Source organism: Anolis carolinensis, chromosome 6 (genome assembly GCF_035594765.1).
Source record: "Anolis carolinensis isolate JA03-04 chromosome 6, rAnoCar3.1.pri, whole genome shotgun sequence".
NCBI lineage: Eukaryota > Metazoa > Chordata > Lepidosauria > Squamata > Dactyloidae > Anolis > Anolis carolinensis.
Genome location: NC_085846.1, coordinates 32400086 through 32421784, shown reverse-complemented (window position 1 = coordinate 32421784; position 21699 = coordinate 32400086). Strand labels below are relative to the sequence as shown.

General features: G+C 41.6%; 1 protein-coding gene across 9 annotated transcripts in view; it reads left to right on the top strand.

Moving 5' to 3' along the window:
• rara (retinoic acid receptor alpha) overlaps window positions 1-21699 on the top strand; it is a 282413-nt gene that overhangs the window by 217291 nt on the left and 43423 nt on the right. The window contains exon 1 of one of the 9 annotated variants that reach the window (XM_016994578.2): window positions 3900-5497. The exons of the other annotated variants lie outside the window; for them this stretch is intronic. Coding sequence (XP_016850067.1) covers window positions 5383-5497 — 115 coding nt within the window. The 5' untranslated portion in view covers window positions 3900-5382. Of the gene's footprint in view, window positions 1-3899; window positions 5498-21699 lie in introns of those variants that run through there. 9 annotated transcript variants of the gene reach the window in all.

Below are 21699 nucleotides of genomic sequence, written 5' to 3'. Positions count from 1 at the left end.
CGCTGACTGGAATCATAAAAGAGGTAGGCCAATCGGGGACGAAGGTTACGACAGACCAGATGTTACATATAGCTGTGTCCTCATGTAGAGAAAACTTGGCGGGGGGGGGGGACACTTGAACTAGGACAACTGAGCTAGGACAAATACGATGAAAAGGAAGACTGGAGAACTTGTCCTGTGTTTCATTCTGTCTCTTGCTAGGAGATATAAAAGTTCATAAAAGCTATCTGCCAGCTTTATTTCTAAAGTCCGTAAATTAGGAATACCCGGGACTACATTACAGGGTCTGTGACAATGAATGCAATTATTGAAACAAGATCTTGCTTCCGCTCTCTCTCTTTCCTTATGTGTAGAGTATATGTTTATAGATGTGTGCACAGGTACGATACACCTTTTGTTGTATCCTACCTATGGTATAGTTTGAGTGGATGGTGACCAGCAGCAACAACAACAAAAAGGCTAACTCTGCACCATTTCATTAAAAGGAAATTAAAGTGCTATTTGTGGGGAACGGATTCTCTCTTTGGGACCTGTGGTCTGGCTATTAAAGAAATGCATCTTGTTTGCATGCTGGATGGCTCTCGGTGGAGAAGTGAGAGGAGGCTAATGGTCAAATTAATGAGATGTAATAAGGTTGCTGGTGTCTGGCCCCCTGTCTCCCAACACAGCCTTCTGCATGTGGCAGGAAATGGGGGGTAATGCACTTTGATCAGGCCGGAAACTAGTATTGGACAGCTGGTTTAAAACTGAAACACAAAAAACACAATACAATAGAGTCATTCCCATGACACATGAATAGACTGTGAGTAGCTGTGAGTTTTCTGGGCTGTATGGCCATGCTCCAGATTTGGAACATGGCCATACAGCCCAGAAAACTCACAGCAACCCAGTGATTCCAGACATGAAAGCCTTCGACAACACAGATTATGAGTATATTTGGGGAAGGTGCAATTACAGTTTCTGCTCTTCTCCATGTCTCCTGCCTTTTTAAGACAAAGAAAAGGATGGAAAGTGGGTAACTAATTCAATGCGAAATCTCAGAAAGCAGAGCTCACTTTCTTATAATTGAAGCTTGACATAAGTCCTTGTTTCCTTCTCAGTATTAGCAGAATCAGGGCAGATTTTGCACCTTGAAGAAAACAAATGCCTAAATTTGTGTAATTTATACAAGCTGTAGTTCCCCATGCTCAACTTTATTTTTTAGTGAGAAAGTCAGATAATGAACTGGCCTTTAAGTGTGAGCTAGAAGCTCTTAGGAAAACACTGTTGGTTCTAGAATAGGGTTTTTCAAGCAGTGCTCTGTAGAAACTTGGAGTAGTTCAGTGAGAAGATCAGACAAGTATTTCAGAAAGGTAATTTTCTATGACAATTTAAGTAAAGTTTCCCCTTGACATTAAGTCTAGTCGAGTCTGACTCTGGGGATGGTGCTCATCTGCCGAAGAGCCGGCATTATCCGTAGACACCTCCTAGGTAATGTGGCCAGCATGACTGCATGGAGTGCTATTACCTTCCCGCTAAAGCAGTACCTATTGATATACTCACATTTGCATATTTTCGAACTGCTAAGTTGGCAAAAGCTGGGCCTAACTAAGGGAGCTCACCCGTCCCATAGATATGAACCACCAACCTTCTCGTCAGCAAGTTCTGCAGCTTAGCGGTTTAACCCGCTGTGCCCTATGTCTACTTATCTTGCCCTAAAGCAGGGGTGAACATAATATAGCCCACAGATCACATGCAACCATTATCAGTCCATACCTAAATATTAAAAAATTGTATTCAGCCTGGACCAGCAACACGATAACAGCAATACATTTCTGCCCTTACCTAAGGAGTCTCATGACTGCCATCAACAACTATTTCTAGCTCCATTACAGGTTTGTTGTGCAAGTAAGTCAAGAACCCGTTGGACTAATTAAGAACGAAAATGCTGGCATAAAGGCTGTTGAACACCACTTCATAGACTGTAATAGGGATAAATATATCTCGGACTTTGATTCCCAAAACCCCCTGAGCTGACATCGATGGGGAAATTCTGGAAGTTGTCATTCAGAAGGTGATTTTCCCAAGCTGTTCATGGTGGAAGATTAAAACTTTTCAAAGTTTTATGGTGACTGGGGTGAAGAAACACAAAGTGGGAAGCTTTCACTCCTAAGTCAAGTTATCAGTTACTAAAAAGAGTGGCTTTGGGGATCTGACTTGTCTAGTAGCCATGGATGCTAGTTGACTTGTAAGTTGAACCCCTTAAGGTTGAAATCCGCATACAGACATATGTTGGGAAGGAAGGGCTCAGAGGCCAAGCATTCTAGAATGAAATCTAAGCATTGAAAGTCATTCCTTGAGCCTTTTTTGCTCAGTAGGGTGGCTTTTCATCCTATAGTGTGGCAGGGTTTGAAAAGGAACGGAGTTGAGAGATCTGCTGGGCCTCCCTCTGCTTGTGTTATCTGTACTCTGCTGTTTGTTGAAGAGCGCTTGCTCGCTGTCTCTTTCCAGCCAGCCCAGGAATTTGAAGCATGCTGGGGCCCTTCACTACCGAGATCTTATCTTCAGGAAGCTGCACACAGCCGCTGCCTCCCAACCACGCCCTGAGATCTAGCTGACAGGAGCCAAAAAACATTGGTGTGTGTGTATGTGGAAGTGACCCTCCTTCTTTCCCCTGATCCAAAACAAAAGTTTTGGGCTCCCCATTTCTTGGTTTTACTTCCTACTCCCTTCCAGGGGGATTTTTCCAATGGGACTTGCACATATAACGCTTACTTTGATGAATCGGAGTAAAACTGTGCAACTCCCCATTCTAAAAATTGAGAGCGATGTTACCTTTTGTGTGGTTGAAGCCCTGCCATCAGCACCTTGGTTCAGCCCCAGTTCCTATATAAACAATGGAAATGTATTGCAGCAACTTTTAATATATTCATTGCATTTTATCAGTGTTGTGAATCACTGTGGGGATTAGCAGTTGAAAAGCAGGGCACCCTCTCCATGCACGCACACCATTGGAGAATGGCCTTGCTTGCGGAGCTATTGGGAGAATGAATGAACGAGGTTTGTGTGCTTTCAAGCTGTTTGCAAATATTAAACTGTTAACGGTGAATTAGTATTAGGAATTAATGTTTTGATATTGAGAAAATGGAGACTCCTGGCTCTCTTAGGGAAAAGATAAAAGAAGTGTGAATTTGATCCTGGGTTTAAAAGGACGCAGAAGCGGTTTTCAAGTGCTGACACTCAGTCTGAACTCATCATCAAGAGAGCTTGCCACTTCTCCAGTGGGTTAGCTTTAAATCCGTCCCCTCTTCCATGTTGAAAAGCTTAAAGGAGTTCCACTTGAACTGCAGAAAACCTCTTCCTTTTTGAAAAGAAATCTTTTAAGTGAAGTGTGTGTGTGTTTGTGTACATCTGCACAAAGTGGTGTGTGGATGGATGGAGCCAGAGATGTGTGCCTGGCATGTAGATGTTTATGTACACACATACTCTTGCATATGTAGATAGATAAATACATATGTATACACTATATGCATACGATAAAGCATTATTTTTAAATACAGGGCTAATGAACTGGAGAAAACTGGCATGCCAGGAATCAATATTTTTGGATCCATGCCCATCTTGATAGACTTTGGGAACTTCTGGTCATGCAACAAACACAAACAAACAGAGTGAGACCAGTTCCCTGACTTCCACCAGGCTGCATTATTGCATTCTGATGGTGAAAATGGTGTGCCATTTTTGGCTATCACTTTGTCTTATTTTAAGTTAAATAATTGGGCTTGGGAAATGGGGGGGGGGGGGGGGTTCAAGGGATACAGCAGGCTGTGAGTACATGTGGCTAATTTTTTTTTTGTGAAAATGTGTCTCCAAATTAGCAAATTTTTTTTAAAAAAAAACGTTTAAAGGGTGGGAAGGCATCAGGGGCTGTGAATTGGCCCCCACTTTGCCTACATCTGATCTAAAGGGCTGAGCAATATGTGTCTGTTAGAGAACCAGTGTTGTGTAGTGGTTTGAGTGCTGGATTAGGACATTGGGAGACCACTGTTTGCATCTGTTTGATCAATGGTCATACTCTCTCAGAAATCCCTTCTGAACACATTTGGCCAAGAAAACATAGTGATGGGTTTGCCTTAGGGTCACCGTAAGTCATAAGTAACTTGAAGGCACATAGCAACAACTCTTTAAAGTCATCAGCCAAAGAGTTCTAGTGCCTCATCAAACTACAAAGCCATAGGGTAGAACCATGACAATTACAGTGTTATACATGAAGTAGCATGACAGGACCCAAATACAATTAAAAGTAAGTGATCATAGTAATTTGAGTGCAGACGAGGCTTTACCAAGTAGAATTCACTCTTGAGAGTACAGTAGAGTCTCACTTATCCAACATTCGCTTATCCAACGTTCTGGATTATCCAACGCATTTTTGTAGTCAATGTTTTCAATCCATCGTGATATTTTGGTGCGAAATTCGTAAATACAGTAATTACTACGTAGCATTACTGCATATTGAACTACTTTTTCTGTCAAATTTGTTGTATAACATGATGTTTTGGTGCTTAATTTGTAAAATCATAACCTAATTTGATGTTTAATAGGCTTCTCCTTAATCTCTCCTTTATCCAACATATTCGCTTATCCAACATTCTGCCGGCCCGTTTATGTTGGATAAGTGAGACTCTACTGTACTTTGAAATTACAGTATTTTGTTTGCTTTATGACCATTGAAATGAAGCTGCAGGCCGGCAAGAGGAATCTGTTTCCCCATAGATATTTCTAGACCATAGATGTCACAATTCATTGCCATTGGTCATGCTGGTTGGGGGGTAATGGGTATTAGAATCTAAAAATATTTGAAGGACTTCCCATGTTCCCATTCCTACTACTGGCCATATCCTCCTTTAGCTTCCTTTCTGTCTGTCTTTCTTTCTGTTTGTCTGTGCCTTGAGGGAGGGAGGGGAGGATATTTAAGATTGTTACCCTATGGGCAGGGCTTTCTTGTTCTTGTATGCCATGCAGCGCTTAATTTATAGGTACTTAATAAATAATAAGTGGTATTAAATTGAGCTCAGGATCTAAGAAAGCTGTTTGCCTTCCCTCTGGCCTAGCTCCAAGGTTGCCACTGTATATGGATTAAGCACAGGACTGCAAGTTGAGACGGGCCATGCAAGGGCGGCCGGGCAGAGACATCTGTTGATCCAGCTGGGAGATGTGAGTCCCGTGGGTGGGGAAAAGGTTCCTGTTTATTCAGTGGCATCCTTGCTGGCTTGGAGGTGGAAGGATTTTGGGTGGCTGGGGAAAAGAGGAGCATGGAGGTTGGCAGGACCTCTTCTCTTGCAAGGACGTCTGGGGTGTGCCTAACCAGGTTTCCTGTCCATAGGGCAGGAGGAAAAACAAAGCATGTGGATTCCAGGCAGCCGAGTGAGGCTGTCATTCTCCTCGGAAGGAAGGGAGCGTTCCCTGTCATGCTCTACTAACATCTGGCTTGCAGCTGGACTTCTCATTCCGCACTGGGGTAGAGTGGGCATGGCAAACAGAAGCACGGTAGGAGGGAGGACGCGTGTGGATTCTCGAGGACAAATGACTTCCACATCCACACAGTCACTTTGAATCTGGAGTGGGAAGTATATGGACCTCCAGATGATGTTAGACTCTGATCCCCAGCAGCCCTGGGCTGCATAGCTAGTAGATGTGGGGTGGGATAATCTAAAAATGTCTAAATAAGTCTAAAAATGTCTGAAGGACTGGACAGTTTCACCTGTCTTAAAGATTAAGAATTCTGGGCACTGCAATTGAAGGGAGATGTTGACAAGCTGGAATGTGTCCAGAGGAGGATGATTAAAATGATCAAGGATCTGGAGAACAAGCCCTATGAGGGGCGGCTTAAAGAGCTGGGCATGTTTAGCCTGCAGAAGAGAAGTCTGAGAGGAGACGTGATAGCCATGTCTAAATATGTGAGGGAAAGTCACAGGGAAGAGGGAGCTAGCTTGTTTTCTGTTGCCCTGGAGATTAGGACGTGGAATAGTGGCTTCAAACTACAGGAAAGGAGATTCCTCCTGAACATAATGAAGAACTTCCTAACTCTGAAATCTGTTCAGCAGTGGAACTCTCTGACTCAGAGTGGGGTGGAGGCTCCTTCTTTGGAGGCTTTTAAGCAGAGGCTGGATGGCTATCTGTCGGAGGTGCTTTGAATGTGATTTTCCTGGTTCATGGCAGGGGGTTGGACTGGACCCGTGAGGTCTCTTCCAACTCTGATTCTATTACTCTATGATTCTACGAACATCTCTGGCAACAAGTTCCATATTTGCCAAGATGGTGAAGAAGTCATACTTTGCCCTGGCCAGTGCTTCCCAAACGTTGGTCCTCGAGATGTCTTGGGCTTCAACTCCCAGAAGGTCCAGCCAGCTTGGCCAGCAGCTAATAATTTGACCAAAGTTTGGGAAACATTGCCTTCAAACTCCTTTAATTAATCATATTGTGAGGTGGGCCCTCAACTTGTTTATATCACTTAATGCAGTCCTATCTTCCTAAAAATGCATTTGTACATTGCTGTTTGACAAGGGGTTGATATGAAGTAAAGTAATGCTGTTCCCCTTTTTACTGTGCTGAAATTCAGGATGATGAGGAAGCATGCTGGGTTTGTTAACCGAATTGGATGAGGACAGGTGGAATGAGTATCTCTTATCGAGCTCGAAGAAGAGACTTATAGGGAGACATAATAGTGGCTTATCTGAAGGGCTCTGAGGAAGACAGAGCAAACCAGTTCTCTGTTGCTCCAGGGGCTGGAGGAAAGAGGACCATAACCAAAGAGGTGGATATTTGATTGTTGTGGTTTTATGACTTCCTGTTGTTTCCAGATTGTGGTCCTCAGGTGACTCTATCACAGGGTTGATGTGAGTTTTCTGGACTGTATAGCCATGTTCCAGAAGCATTCTCTCCTGAAGTTTCACCCACATCTATGGCAGGCATCCTCAGAGGTTATGAGGTCTGTTGGAAACTAGGCAAGTGGGCTTTATATATCTGTGGAAAGTCCAGTGTGGGGGAAAGAACTCTTGTCTGTTTGAGGCAAGTGTGAATGTTGCAATTGGCTACCTTGATGAGCATTAAATGGCCTTGCAGCTTTATAGTGATTCCTGCCATTAAAGCCTTCGACAACACATTGAATCAATCATAGTTTTTTTGGGCAAGATTAAATTCAGAAGAGGTTTTGCCATTGCCTGCCTTTGAGGCTGAGATTGTGTGATTTGCCTAACATCACCCATTGGTTTTCTATGGCTGAGCGGGAATTCACAGTCATAATTCAGTGCTCAAACCACTTTACCACAGTGGGGAAGTCTATTTCAGATATATATTAGTAGAAGCATCTTGACAATAAGAGTCATTCCAACAGTCTGCCTCGGGGAGGTGTGTGTGATAAATTCTCCTAGGCTGGAAGTAGTTTAAGCAGAAGCTAAATGGTCATCTATCAAGAATCCTGCGAGAAAATCCAAGATTCCCAGCTTAGACATATGAAGAGCCCCATTACATCCCTGTAAGTGTGCACTTTGAAAGTAAAGTGAAAATCTGACATTTTACCATTTTGCCTCTTAAATCAATAATGTGGCGTGCCTGTGCCAGCTTGTAGGGCCTTTTAGTAGTAAAAAATACTTTAGCCAATTTAGTTTGCAAAACACCAAGATAACCTTGTGTTGTAGTTACAATATTCAGATGAGGCAGATTTTTGTTTAAGCCTAAGAAGCCATAATGAGGAGATGATCCATGGCTCGATCCTCTTCTCCTAAAAGAAATCCTGAAGCTGGTTTAAATCACACACATATCCACACATATCTGTTACTAAATACTGAGTGAAAAATCTATATTGGTACTCATATTGTACTTTGATCTTCCCCCTCAAAAATTATAGTAGCTATAGGGGATGATTTGGATTGTGGCCTGGGAAAAGGTTTATAGACCCATCACACCACAGCCCTGATTCAAATCCCTTCTTCCTCGTGCTGCTTTTAGAAAAAGAAATGTGGGTTTTGGTCAGCAATGCCATCCATAATGCATAGTTTATTAATCACTTTTATTTCAGTTTGTTTGGTTGCATACTGCAAGTCTCTTCTGGTGTGACAGAATCGGCTGTCTACAAAGATGTTGCCCAGGGGACGCCTGGATGTGTTACCATCCTGCGGGGAGGCTTCTCTCATGTTCCCCATGGAAGACTTCTCACCACGTTAAAACGGTGGATGTGGCTCTTAATAAGACATTCCGCATTATCACAGGATGTCTACGCCCTACACTGTTGGGGAAATTATACTGTTTAGCCCAACCTTTTTTTTGACCAGGGACCACTTTGATCTGGGACCACTCACTAACATTAGTACCAAAAGAGTTGCAAGTCAGTTTTTGGTCAATTTCAGATTTGGTTTGGTTATTTGAGGTGCTGATTCTGAAAATTGCATTGGCTAGACCACATCAGCTCTAGTTTCTGATGCAGAACATATGCCATCCAGTAGTCGCTGTCTGCTCGCCCACAGAAAACCATATTTAATAATCTAGAACTGATTTTCCCTGCATGTCTTGCGGACCTTATTTTACGTCCACGCGGCCCACAAGTTGGGAACCACTGGTTTAGCCATTATTGCACCACCTGACATCCGTCGGGAAGTAGCAGCGAGTAATGAAAGGACCAAGGCATTAACATCTCCTGCCCATCCTTTGTTTGGATATCAGCCAGCAAGCCAATGCCTTAAATCAAGAAATAGCTTTCTAAGATCTACAGAGATACTCACAGGAACACCTCAGCAAGTGAGAGTCCAAAAGTGGTAGGCTAAAACCTGGAACTTCAATTAGTGGCTGATACTGGATGAGAAATTCCCTCACAGAACTTAGAAGTGACTTGGAAGGTGCTGAACAGACTTCGCTCTGGCATGAGATGCAGAGCTAACCTTAAGAAATGTCGCTTCAAAGTGGAGTCCACGACATGCGAGTTTGGAGGAGAGCAAACCACAGACCACCTATTACAATGCAGTCTGAGCCCTGCCACATGCACAATAGAAGACTTTCTTACAGCAATGGCAGAGGCACACCAAGTGGCCAGCTTCTGGTTAAAGGGACTTTAGCATAATGCCAAATTTTTAACTTTGTTTGTGGGTTTTTTATACATTATAACTGTAGTCTCAATTACCTTCTGACATGATAAATAAATACATATTTCACAGTCATAGACTCTCAGATTAGGGTGACATAGGTTTTAGAGATGATCTTAACTTTTCATCTCCTTACACACACATGCAAAATTGTACTCCCAATTTTAGAAATGGACCGTGACCTTCCGGAAAGCCATGCTTCTGAATATTCAGTGCTGGAGGGGCAAATAGAAGGCAGGATGACTGTATCTTCATTCTCTTCTTTAGACTTCTGGTTGCCTTCTTTTGGAAACAGAATGCTACACAAGAAGGACCTTTGATCTGATCCAGCCGTGCTGGTGTTGTGTTCCCATATGACTTCTGATAACCTGCCATTTAAGATTAAAAGCCATGCTGATAACATTTCTTCATTCTCGTGCAAATTCCACACTATACCGTATTCAGCCTGCCAATGAAGGACGTGCTGAAAGCTCCCTATAAAATCTGTCTGCAGTTATGCTCAGCAGCTGTGGCACGTATGTCTCAGCACCCTTCTTTTATTTACAAGCAGGCCTGGCAAATATGCAGACAAAATGCTTACTCTTTTCGCTATCCTCCCCCTTCATGTTTTAAGGGGGTCCTTCCTATTCAATCCCCTCCCTCCACCCCAAGCGACACGCCACCACGCATCAAAATCTTGTCAAGTCTGTAGTTTGCTAGTGCTTGCTCTGCGCTGAGGAAGTTCTTAAATTATATAAAAGAGGCGATAAATTATTGACACCTCTCTCTCCGTCACTTTAATGGATCCGCTTGCTCAAATGGGAGCTGTGATTTATTCAGTGTGGAGGCCTGGAGGAAGGGTGGAGGGGAGGAAGGAGAGGAGGATGTTCAAAGGAAACGCCACATGCTTGGGCATGGAAAAATGGTTTTTACTATGACTGTAAGTGCACTGCCCTCATCACACACAAAATGTCCATTGGATAGATGATGGAGGTCTCCCCAAGCCATTTGGGCGGGCCAGGTGTACTCAGGTGTGTTCAAGCCTTCAATAGTGCTGGTAAAGCTGTATTTCGACTTCCAGGCTCTCGTCTGCATGAATGCTAAGCAGTGGGAGATTTAAAACACTAAAAGGGGAAGGAGCTCTTCAGATATACCATATATACTTACGTACAAGTTTACCTCATGTATAAGTCTAGGGAAGGTTTCGGGGTCAACATTATGGGTTTTGACATGACCCATGGATAAGTCAATGGTCATTCCATGAGCAGGGAAAACCACCAATTCTGTATCGGGGCTCTCATTTCCTCACCAGGTATTTTTTTTAAAAGCCAGAAGTGGCATCATGAAAGACAGAGTAGTTGGCCAATTGCAACATTTATACTTGCCTCAAACAGACAGAGAGTTTTTTCTCCCATCCTGGACCTCCCACAGATATATGAACCCCACTTGCCTAGTTTGCAACAGACCTCACAACCTCTGAGGATGCCTGCCATAGATGTGGGTGAAATGTCAGAAGAGAATGCTTCTGGAATATGGCCATACAGCCTGGAAAACTCACAGCAGCCCAATGATTCTGGCCATGAAAGCCTTTGACAACACAGAATAAAGAGTGTTGCTGCTTCTTTTGGACTAAGCTCTTGCCTTTTCTCACTCAACTAAGAGAAGTGGATGGTTCCTTTTCTGATAGGAGTTAAATTACAGTACTGACATTGACCAAGGATAAGTTGATCCAGTGCTTTTGGGTTGATTTTATGACTAAAATTTCTAGACTTATACATCGGTATATATCTAAACGTATACATGAGTACAGTAGAGTCTCACTTATCCAACATTCACTTATCCAATGTTCTGGATTATCCAATGCATTTTTGTAGTCAATGTTTTCAATACATCGTGATATTTTGGTGCTCACTTCGTAAATTTAGTAATTACTGCATAGCATTACTGCATATTGAACTACTTTTTGTGTCAAATTTGTTGTCTAACATGATGTTTTGGTGCTTCATTTGTAAAATCATAATCTAACTTGATGTTTAATAGGCTTTTCCTTAATCCCTCCTTATTATACAACATATTCGCTTATCCAACATTCTGCCGGCCCATTTATGTTGGATAAGTGAGACTCTACTATATATATAGGGTCATTAAACTGCGGAATTCACTACCATAAGATGCAATGACTTAAATGACTTTGGAAGCAGGATTAAGCAACTTAATGGAAGATAAGGGCTACTAATAGTCATGGTGTCCATATGCTATCTTTGGGTATGAGCTCATAGGGAAAGAATAGCAAGAAAGAACTGTTGTGCCCATATCCCTGCGCCTGGTTGGTTGCTGTGAGAAACAGGATGTTAGACTAGATAGCCCCTCTTATTTCAATCTCTTTATGTTTCTACCATGAAAATCCAATGAGAAAGCTTCAGAGTCAGGAGTGGAAAGCCTAAGGAGACCACAGTCCCGCACGGCGATCCTTTCAAGAGCTGTATATCAGGCCACTGAATGTGGGTGAGGCCTCATTTTTGCAGACACTTAACACACACACATATATTCATTCACACCCATAAAATATTTTACTGCAGTCAATAGAGACTTTAAAATTATCTCCAGTGTTTTATATCTCCAGTATGAACTGTAAAGGAACTATTCATGGTACTCAACCTGTTTTGGGGTTAGGATCCAGAATCTTGGATAACTCCCTTTAAAGTTTTGATAACAGCTTGGAATGAATTGATAGTTCCACTGTTTTAGAAGCCACCGGCCATCACTGGACATTACTGAACAAAACAATACCGATTTCCCTCTCGTAATGTTCCCGATTCCAGCAATTGTCCTTTTTTTGTCCAGTAGTGTCCAGTGATTGTATCCATTCCTTCTGTTAACAAAGAACCGTGAGATTTTCCTGGAATACAGTTGGAAGACTTGTTTTAAGACATGCAGTGTTTTCTGTGGAAAAGTGCCAACAAGCCCTTCAAAGCCAGTATCTTCCATCCTGAATTGCCGTGGGTTTTCCAGTCCGCTGCATCAACAAGCATGTTTCCTGCCTCCTTACCCGAGATGCCCTTTTGCTGGCGTTGTGCTGAGTTGGAAGTGGAAGTCCCGGTTGTGCAAAAGGATGCCATGTGCTATGTTTCTCTTTCTGCTTCCTCTTCCCAAGAGCGGGAGGAAAAGAGAAATTTGGAGGGGGGTGCTTAACCCTTTCTGGATCCCCTTTTCCATGCACAAAGCAGATTTAATATACAGTTGTGGGATAGAATATAATAGGATCTAGAAAGATGCAAAAGAGGTCATGATTTGCATCTTTCTGCAACTCTTAATGCCATTTGGTCTTGCATCCAATGAAGTAAGTCTATGTCAACAAAAGCTCATGCAGAAATATAAAACCAGTTAATGTTAATGGTGTGGCCACATTCTTTTTAATTCTTCCTACTTACTTTTTTATTTTTCCTAAGAGTGAGTGATGCCCATGTAAACAGCCTCAGCATTTGAGTAGCGAACCAAGCATGGTGTGACCTCCATTTTTATGTAGGTTAGGGGCACAAGGTCCTAACATAAGGGGCAAAACCACAAATTGAAAGAATAACCATTTTTACCTTGGAAAACACCTCTTTAGGAATCTCTGGTGGTTGACGTCTGGTGGAATTCAACCACAGAATTGTGCTGGAGGACATAAAGTTTCTAGGGAGAACATAATAATCAAATCTGCAAATAATAAAATCCACAAACAAACAAATAAAAGTGAAGGGTTCACTGTTTTTCATCCCATTTATTTATTGTGTCAGAAGCAAATTGAGAGTACAGTTATAATGTATTTTTAAAAACAAAGTTAAAAACTTGACATTATACTAGATTTCCTTTGACCAGAAGCTGGCAATTTGGAGTGCCTCTGGTGTTAATGTAAAAAGGTCCTCCATTGTGCATGTGGCAGGGCTCAGACTGTATTGTAGTTGGTGGTTTGTGGTTTGCTTTCCCCCACACTCGCATGTCGTGGACTCCACTTTGTAGCCCCATTTCTTAAGGTTGGCTCTGCATCTCATGATCCCAGAGCACAGTTTGTTCAGCGCCTTCCAAGTTGCCCAGTCTTCTATGTGCCCAGGGTGGAGTTTCTCATCCGGTATCAGCCACTGATTGAAGTTCTGGATTTTAGCCTGCCACTTTTGGACTCTTACTTGCTGAGGTGTTCCTGTGAGTATCTTTGTAGATCTTAGAACGCTATTTTTTGATTTAAGGCATTGGCATTTTGGCTAATATTCGAACAGGGGATGGGCCGGAGATGTCAAAACTTTGGTCATTTCATTACTGGCTGCTACTTCCCAACAGATGTCAGGTGGTGCATCTGCAAGTCACTTCTGGTGTGAGAGAATCAGCTGTCTACAAAGATGTTGCCCAGGAGACACCCGGATGTGTTATGATCCTGCAGGGAGTCTTACCTCATGTCCACCATTTCATCCCATGAATTCCATGAGATTTGGAGTGTACTTGTGAAATGTTTTTGTTTTGTACTACATCTCCTTTTATTCCCCAACCAACATAGTAAGTGGCTGTACCATGAGAAAACAATGAGAGCTTTGGAACCTAATTTACTTTCAAACATGTACATGGTTTTTTTTAAAGAAATCTCTAGTAGTCTTTGAAAAACTCTTTTAACTTGTTTGAGTATTTTAATATTTCAATTATGTATTGATTTTAATCTGAAATTAAGTGATTCATATTGTTTTATTTCTTTGCCACCCTGAAATCTCACACTAAAAATATTTTAATTACTTAATTAATAAACACAGCTAGAGGCTACCAGTTGAATAAAAAGATCTATCCTGCTAGATTATAGGTCTTTTATTGAGACAGGCCTCTGGAATCAAAGCAAGGTTGTTGCTAGAGGGTTTTTTCAGGGTGTGGTATGGTGGGAGTAGACCTAGATGGATGTTTCTGCTTTTAACAGATATGTTTTTAATTGGGTTTAACATCTTAACCACCTGTACCTCCCTGAGTGTCATTTGCTGGGGGGAAAATCAAGGTATAAATTCAATAAATAAATTAGTGTTTGAGTAAAGTGTGTGAATTTTAGTTCCGTTTCACACCTTATTCTAGGTGTGAGTATAGGTTGGCCACAAGCAGCACCCATTCCTTTTTTTTTGCACACACCTACATCCGGTTGCTGCTGAGAATTTCTTTCAATCACATGTGGTTTGTTGCAGAAATTCAGTAGCAAAACACTGGTTGGGAATGGAAATAATGCAGTTCTTTAAAAAATACTTTTATAAAATATTGCATACGTAAACACCTACATCACTGATAATATAGAAAAGCACAAAAAACATAAGAACAAAAAAAAACCAGAAAGAAGAAATAAGCAGTGCTATCTAACACAAACCTCACCCCAATCCTGTTAGTAAGCAGATCTCATCTCTACCCATGACTGGCAGCAGTACATGTGAAAGAGATCTTGGGAGTCTTCGTGGAAGACAACTTAAACATGAGCCAACAATGTGGTACGACGGCTAAAAAGGCCAATGGGATTTTGGCCTGCATAAATAGGAGTCTAGTGTCTAGATCCAGGGAAGTCATGCTTCCCCTCTATTCTGCCTTGGTCAGACCACACCTGGAATCACACTGTGTCCAATTTTGGGCACCACAATTTAAGGGACATGTTGATAAGCTGGAATGTCTCCAGAGGAAGGTGACTAAAGTGATCAAGGGTCCGGAGAACAAGCCCTATGAGGAGTGGCTTAAAGAGCTACCGTGTTTCCCCAAAAATAAGACAGTGCCTTATATTAATTTTTGCTCCCAAAGATGCTCTAGGTCTTATTTTCAGGGGATGTCTTATTTTTCCATGAAGAAGAATTCACATTTATTGTTGAACAAAAAAAATGAACATTTATTATATACTGTACAGTAGTTGTCATCACAAACCAGCATAACCAGACAAACTGTGAAAATCCTATCAAGAATTTCTTGTTACTACCATTATTTCCATGTACAACACTCTATGGTAGGTACATTTACCAATTCTGCAAGCTCTGGTGTTCTGTTCGTTGGTCATGCTTCCAAACAAAAACTTTGCTAGGTCTTACTTTTGGGGAGGCCTTATATTTAGCAATTCAGCAAAACCTCTACTAGGTCTTATTTTCCGGGGATGTCTTATTTTAGGGGAAACAGGGTAGGCATGTTTAGCCTGCAGAAGAGAAGGCTGAGAGGATACATGGGGAGAGCCATGTATAAATATGTGAGGTGAAGTCATAGGGAGGAGGGAGCAAGCTTGTTTTTTGCTGCCCTGGAGACTAGGATGCAATGGAAAAAGACAAATTTATGTAGAATTATAGAGTTGGAAGCAACCTTGTGGGCCATCCAGTCCAACCCCTTGCCAAGAAGCAGGAAGATCACATTCAAAGCACCCCCGACAGATGGCCATCCACCCTCTGTTTAAAAGCCTCCAAAGAAGGACCCTCTACCACACTTCGGAGCAGAGAGTTCCACTGCTGAATAGCTCTCCCAGTTAGGAAGTTCTTCCTAATGTTTGGGTGGAATCTCCTTTCCTGTAGTTTGAAGCCATTGTTCCATGTCCTAGTCTCCAGGGCAGCAGAAAACAAGCTTGCTCTCTCCTCCCTATGACATTTTAAAGTAAATAATCAAATTCGCAAAAGTCAAAACAGCAAATGTGAAGAGATGACTGTAATCCCATCTTATTTCTTTAATTAAAAGTCAATTATTCTTCAAAGCCTGCTGATAGCAGTTCCCCATATCTTGGTATCAAATAGACTGCTCCTTTCTTGTACAAACCGTTCATTAGGGTTGTCTTTCAATAGCTGAGTTAACTTGTCCATCTCTTCAGTGTCTACTAACTTTGGGATCTTTGGGTTGCTGTGAGTTTTCCGGGCTGTATGGTTATGTTCCAGAAGCATTCTCTCCTGACCACATCTGCCCACATCTATGACAGGCATTCAGAGGTTGTAATGTCTGTTGGAAACTAGGCAAGTGGGATTTATATATCTATGGGCTGCCTGGGATGGGAGAAAGAACTCTTGTCTGATGGAGGCAAGTGTGAATGTTGCAATTGGCTACCTTAATTAGCATTGAATAGTCTTGTCACTTCAAAGCCTGGCTGTTTCCTACCTGGGAGAATCCTTTGTTGGGAGATGTTAACTAGCCCTGATTGTTTCCTGTCTGGAATTCCCCTGTTTTGAGATTGTTGTTCTTTATTTACTGTCCTGATTTTAGAGTTTTTTTTAAATACTGGTAGCCAGATTTTGTTCATTTCCATGGTTTCCTCCTTTCTGTTGAAACTGTCCACATGTTTGTGGATTTCAATGGCTTCTCTCTGTAGTCTGACATGGTCCAGCATTTCTATGTTCTCAAATAATACACTGCATCCAGTGTATTGGTTGGTTCATCAAGTTCTCTACTATGGCTGCCTTCTCTGGTTGACTTAGTCTACAGTGCCTTTCATGTTCCTTGATTCGTGTTTGGGCAATGCTGCGTTTGGTGGTCCCTATGTAGACTTGTCTACAACTGCATGGTAGACTCCTGCAAAGGTGAGAGGATCCCTTTTGTCCTTTGCTGAACGTAGCATTTGTTGGATTTTCTTGGTGGGTCTGTAGATAGTTTGTAGGTTGTGTTTCTTCATCAAGTGATGAACCCCATTTGCCTAGTTTCCAGCATACCCCACAATCTCTGAGAATGCCTGCAAAACGTCAGGAGAGAATGCTTCTGGAACATGGCCATACAGCCCAGAAAACTCACAGCAACTCAGCCATGAAGGCCTTCAACAACACTTTGGGATCTTTGATATTTTCCATTATTTAGCGTCGAGTATTGTATTTGTGCTGCTAGCACTGTGTGCTGAGCTAATCTACCTATCTCTCATTCCATGCTTGTTAAAGTAAAAAACAAAAAACAAACAAACAAAAAACCAGTAAGAATGTTCCTGGTTTGAGACCAGGTTTTATTTTTAAAATATTCAGAGGAATAATGTAATTTTTCAATTGTAACTTCGATTAACCTTAAGTCTAGAGCCTTTGTGGGCCACAGGGGAGTCCATTGTGGGTCGTGTATGGCCCATGGGCTGTATGTTGTGCTTGCTTGCCTTCTATTCTTATAATAAGATCATTCTTAATTTATACACTTTCTAATTTAATTTTTTTTTAAAAAAAATACGAACACTTTTTTTATAAAGTTTTCCCTCTGCATTCGATGGAGATAGGGGCCCAGGACTCCCGATGCTACACAATGGGTGTAAATATGGTGCCATGTGCCTGGCACGTAGGAGGGAAATAATTGCTGGTCCCCTGCATCAGCCAGCTTGAGAAGCCCTGCAGTAGCCAAATGCATTTGTCAAAGGCAAAAAATGCTTGGAGTTGCAGTTCAGCAACTCATGGGAGGGGGTTTCATGGTCTAAATGATTAGTCAATTGGATAGTAAATATTAGTCACTTCATGTCCTTTTAGTTCAACATCAATAGTCGTTACCATAGTCAGTGTTGTATTAATGAAAGCTGATCTAATGTCCATAAAAGTGCTGTTTTATGTCAGTAGTGACCAACAGCACTGGGATGAGTGCGGGGCATTTTTCAGCTTTATGAACTTGAAATGATAATGGCCAGGAAATGTGTTTTTGGAATCCTGTTGACTTGGGGATCTTGTAGCTGTTCCAGGGGCAACAAAGATCTATTCTGGATGCTGAACCCAGCCCCTATTGTATGCAGTTCCCTCATTCCTGCTTTATGTATAAATATAAATTGAGCAATCTATACACATCATAAAAGTGAAAATATGTATGTGTGCAAGTGTGTCTGGGGTGCCCACTTGCCCAGACAAGCTCCTGCCTCCACAAACAGCTATAACTCCCACCACTCAGAAGACACCAATGGCCCTCCCTCCAATGATATTGCAGGTTATAGCGAGCAATACAAAGAAAGGATTCCCTGAAATGCACAGGCAAGAGGCCACTATTGCTAGAAATGTAATCCAATAATATGAACTATAAAACAGCAATTAAACCAAAATATAATCCATGTGTTACCAACACACATACATTCATAGAAAGTAAAACTCTATATTCAGAGTTTGTGAGTCCAATGCCCACCAGAGTTCATGTTCCACATGGAGGACTGTATAAGTTACTAATTGTGAATCCAAATTTAAACGTCCAAGTAAGTGAATCCTTTTAGGAAATCCAATGTTTTAAACAAGTCCAAGATTAGTCACCATCCACGACCAGTTTTGACTGTGTAGTCTTCCTCAGGTGGTAGTTATGCAGGTATGGAGAACCTAGAGTAGTCAATTTCGTTCTTCGAGTATATAATTTCAATGTGTCATTATCAATGACGGAGTGGACCTACAGGGAATACATACGAGTGGCTAGAAACACTTGTACAGGATAAAAATTTCAAATTACAAAGTATAGTAAAAGCATTGAAGACAGGAGCATGTATACTCACATAAACTCTCCTACCTAAAGTGAGCACCATTAACATGTACAAGAGCCCTGCCAATGTCCTCCACAAACACCATACTGCCCACCACCCAAGTGAAGGCTTTCATACAGGGTCAATTTCATCCAAATTTTCTGTTTTTCCTCCACCATAGACATCCCAGTGTTTCTTACTCTTTCCATTGATGTGGAATTTGCATGATCCTGCCCACTACTCTCTCATAACCCCTTCCTGCTCTTTTCTATGGCACACAGCAAACAGAGGAATGGATCAGCAACTGAACATACTGGAGAGGTTTGGGGGACTGACTCAACATGATGGAAGTTGTAGTTCACCCTGCATCAAAAAAGAGCACAGTGACCCCCACCGCCAATATACCTGGACCAAATTTGGCACACAGAACCCCCATGACCAGGTTTGGGGGGAAATGACCTTAATTTATAGGAGTTGCAGTTCACCTACATACAGAGAGCACTGTGAACCAAACCAATGACGGATCTTGACCAAACTTGGCACGCATACCTGATACGCCCCACCTATGATGCATCTAGAGCAAACTTGCCCAGCATGACAAACTAAAAACTGATGGAGTTTCAGGGGGTTAACCTGGCATGATGTAGGTTGTATTTTACCCACAACCTTATGCATTTTGTGAAATTTTAAAAAATGCTTTTTTAAATAACCTGGGCAATGCTGGGTTCCCAAGATAGTAATTAATAAAATATAAGGATTATTTAAATAATGTGATCATATAATCATGATGGATTTTTTAAAAAAATGAACTACAGCAATTTAGAAGCTATTTTGAAGTGACAACCAGGCCAAATTGTAGGAGCCCGCACATTATAGTGGTTTACATGTCTGGTTTCAAATTCCTATTTAACCATGGAAACCCACTGACTTTCAGCAAGTCACATTCTCTCAGCCTCAGAGGAAGGCAATGGTAAACTGCCCCTGAATAAATCTCTGCAAACTCTGTCATAGAGTCAGCATAGGTTGGAATCAGTTGGCAACAACAGGGGCAACTAAATTGTATGTAAAATCCCTTGCCATACCCACAAAAAGGCAGAAGTGCTGCTCTAAAACTCAGTCTGAAAAGTAGCCCTCAAAATCTGTGGTTGTTGAATCAAAAGATTAATCCACAAAGACTTCAATTGTGTATATATTTCATATTGCAAAGGGGAAAATCAATCTTGAGTGTAAAAATCATTCTTTAGGATCTCTTTAGGATTTCATGTGTTGGTTTCCCTAGTACTTTTTTTTGTTTTTGTTTTGTTTTGATTTTGGTTTTATAAAAGCCTTTTGCACACTATTTAAAAAGGCAGCCATTTACAGTGGAGTCTCATTTATCCAAGCCCCGCTTATCCAAGTTTCTGGATTATCCAAGCCATTTTCATAGTCGATGTTTTCAACAAATCGTGATATTTTGGTGCTAAATTTGTAAAATCATAACCTAAATTGATGTTTAATGGGCTTTTCCTTAATCCTTCCTTATTATCCAAGATATTCTCTTATCCATGCTTCTGCCCACCCTTTTAGCTTGGATAAGTGAGACTCTACTGTACTAATAATGCATTAATTAGTAATAATGCAAATACTACCTAATCAATGCAATCAACTTTTTAAAAAATTATCGTTCAGTTCTTAAGTCAGTTATCAGTCTTCTTTTTTTTATTTCTGAACAATTTCCAGAAACGACCATTTGATTTGTACCCAGCGCTACCAGAAGTGGAATATGTATGCAAACACAACACTGAGAAATGGCAGCACAACCCATTCTCAAACTTTTGAGGAAGAAAAAGCAATTGAGGAAACATTCTTTTTGAAAAGCAACACATGCACACTAGATCTAAGGCTAGGAGACTTGCCCAGTCAAACATGTCCTCGTTCCAACCCCTTTTTTAAATAAGGAACTTTTTCCTCCCCCACCATTAAATTTCTGTTTCATTGCTTCAGTAATCTGTAAGCCAAGCAACCTCAGGGAAGAATCCCTGTTGAGTCACTTTGTCAAACAAAGGTGTGCTCTATAAACATGAAAGTAAAAGCCTCATTCAAGGCCTCCCGGGATCCTTTGTGTGAGAAATGGGAAAGAATAGCCTCCTCTTCTTGCAATTTCAGCCTGAGCTTTGTCATTTCGAGGTCAAGCCATACTCTCTTGAAGCAAGGAATGTAGAAACCAGGGAGTGGGGTTTCTGGTCGTATTTGTCTTTCAGAGCAGATCCGTAAGAATCAGGGCCACCAAAGCCACTTCAGTGTTTGAAGCAAAGGAGAAGATGGCACCCATACCAAAGATGGACTTGTAACAGCATCTTCCTTTGATGTTGACAGTGGAACAATATTCTCCATTACTCTGGAATCTATCCACACTCACAAATGTAGCACTTCAGTGCCACTTTAACTGCTATATGTTTCCATTCTATTGAGTCCTAGTTCGACAAGTTTCCGGACTCAATTCAAGGTACAGGCTATTACCTATAAAGCCCTATACCAACCCTATACCCTTGGAGGGCTGCATCCGGCCCCCGGGCCTTAGTTTGGGGACCCCTGCCCTATACGCTTCAGGTCCAACCTATATTCGTGACCACATCTCTTTCTACGAACCGGTGCGGGTTCTGAGATCGACAGGGGAGGCCCGTCTCAAGCGTGGTTGGTGGGGACAAAAAGGGCCTTCTCTGTGGTGGCTCCCTAGCTCTGGAATACCCTTCCAAAAGAGATTAGATTAGCCCTCACCCTTCAGTCCTTCCGTTCCAACCTGAAAACATAGATGTTCAGACAGGTCTTTGACCTTAAGCAGGCTGAATGGGCCCATATGAAGCTTACACTTGGCACTGTTTTAAAATTGTATTATTTTGATTTTATGTTATATGTGTTGATGGGGGTGGTTGTTATAATTTTATGTGACTTGTTTTATACTTTTGTACCTTTTTACCTATTGTAAGTTATATGTGCACCCTGGAGTGCCTTGTAAGCCGCCCTGAGTCCCTTCTGGGGGATGGTGGCAGAATATAAATAAATATTATTATTATTATTATTATTATTATTATTATTATTATTATTATTATTATTATTATTGTATGACACAGCAAACAAGATAGATATGCTGGATTTCGTATCACAAAATCACAAGTCGAACACTTCCCAAGTGTCTAGGACTGTGTGATGTATTTTCGGATGTTGCGTGCA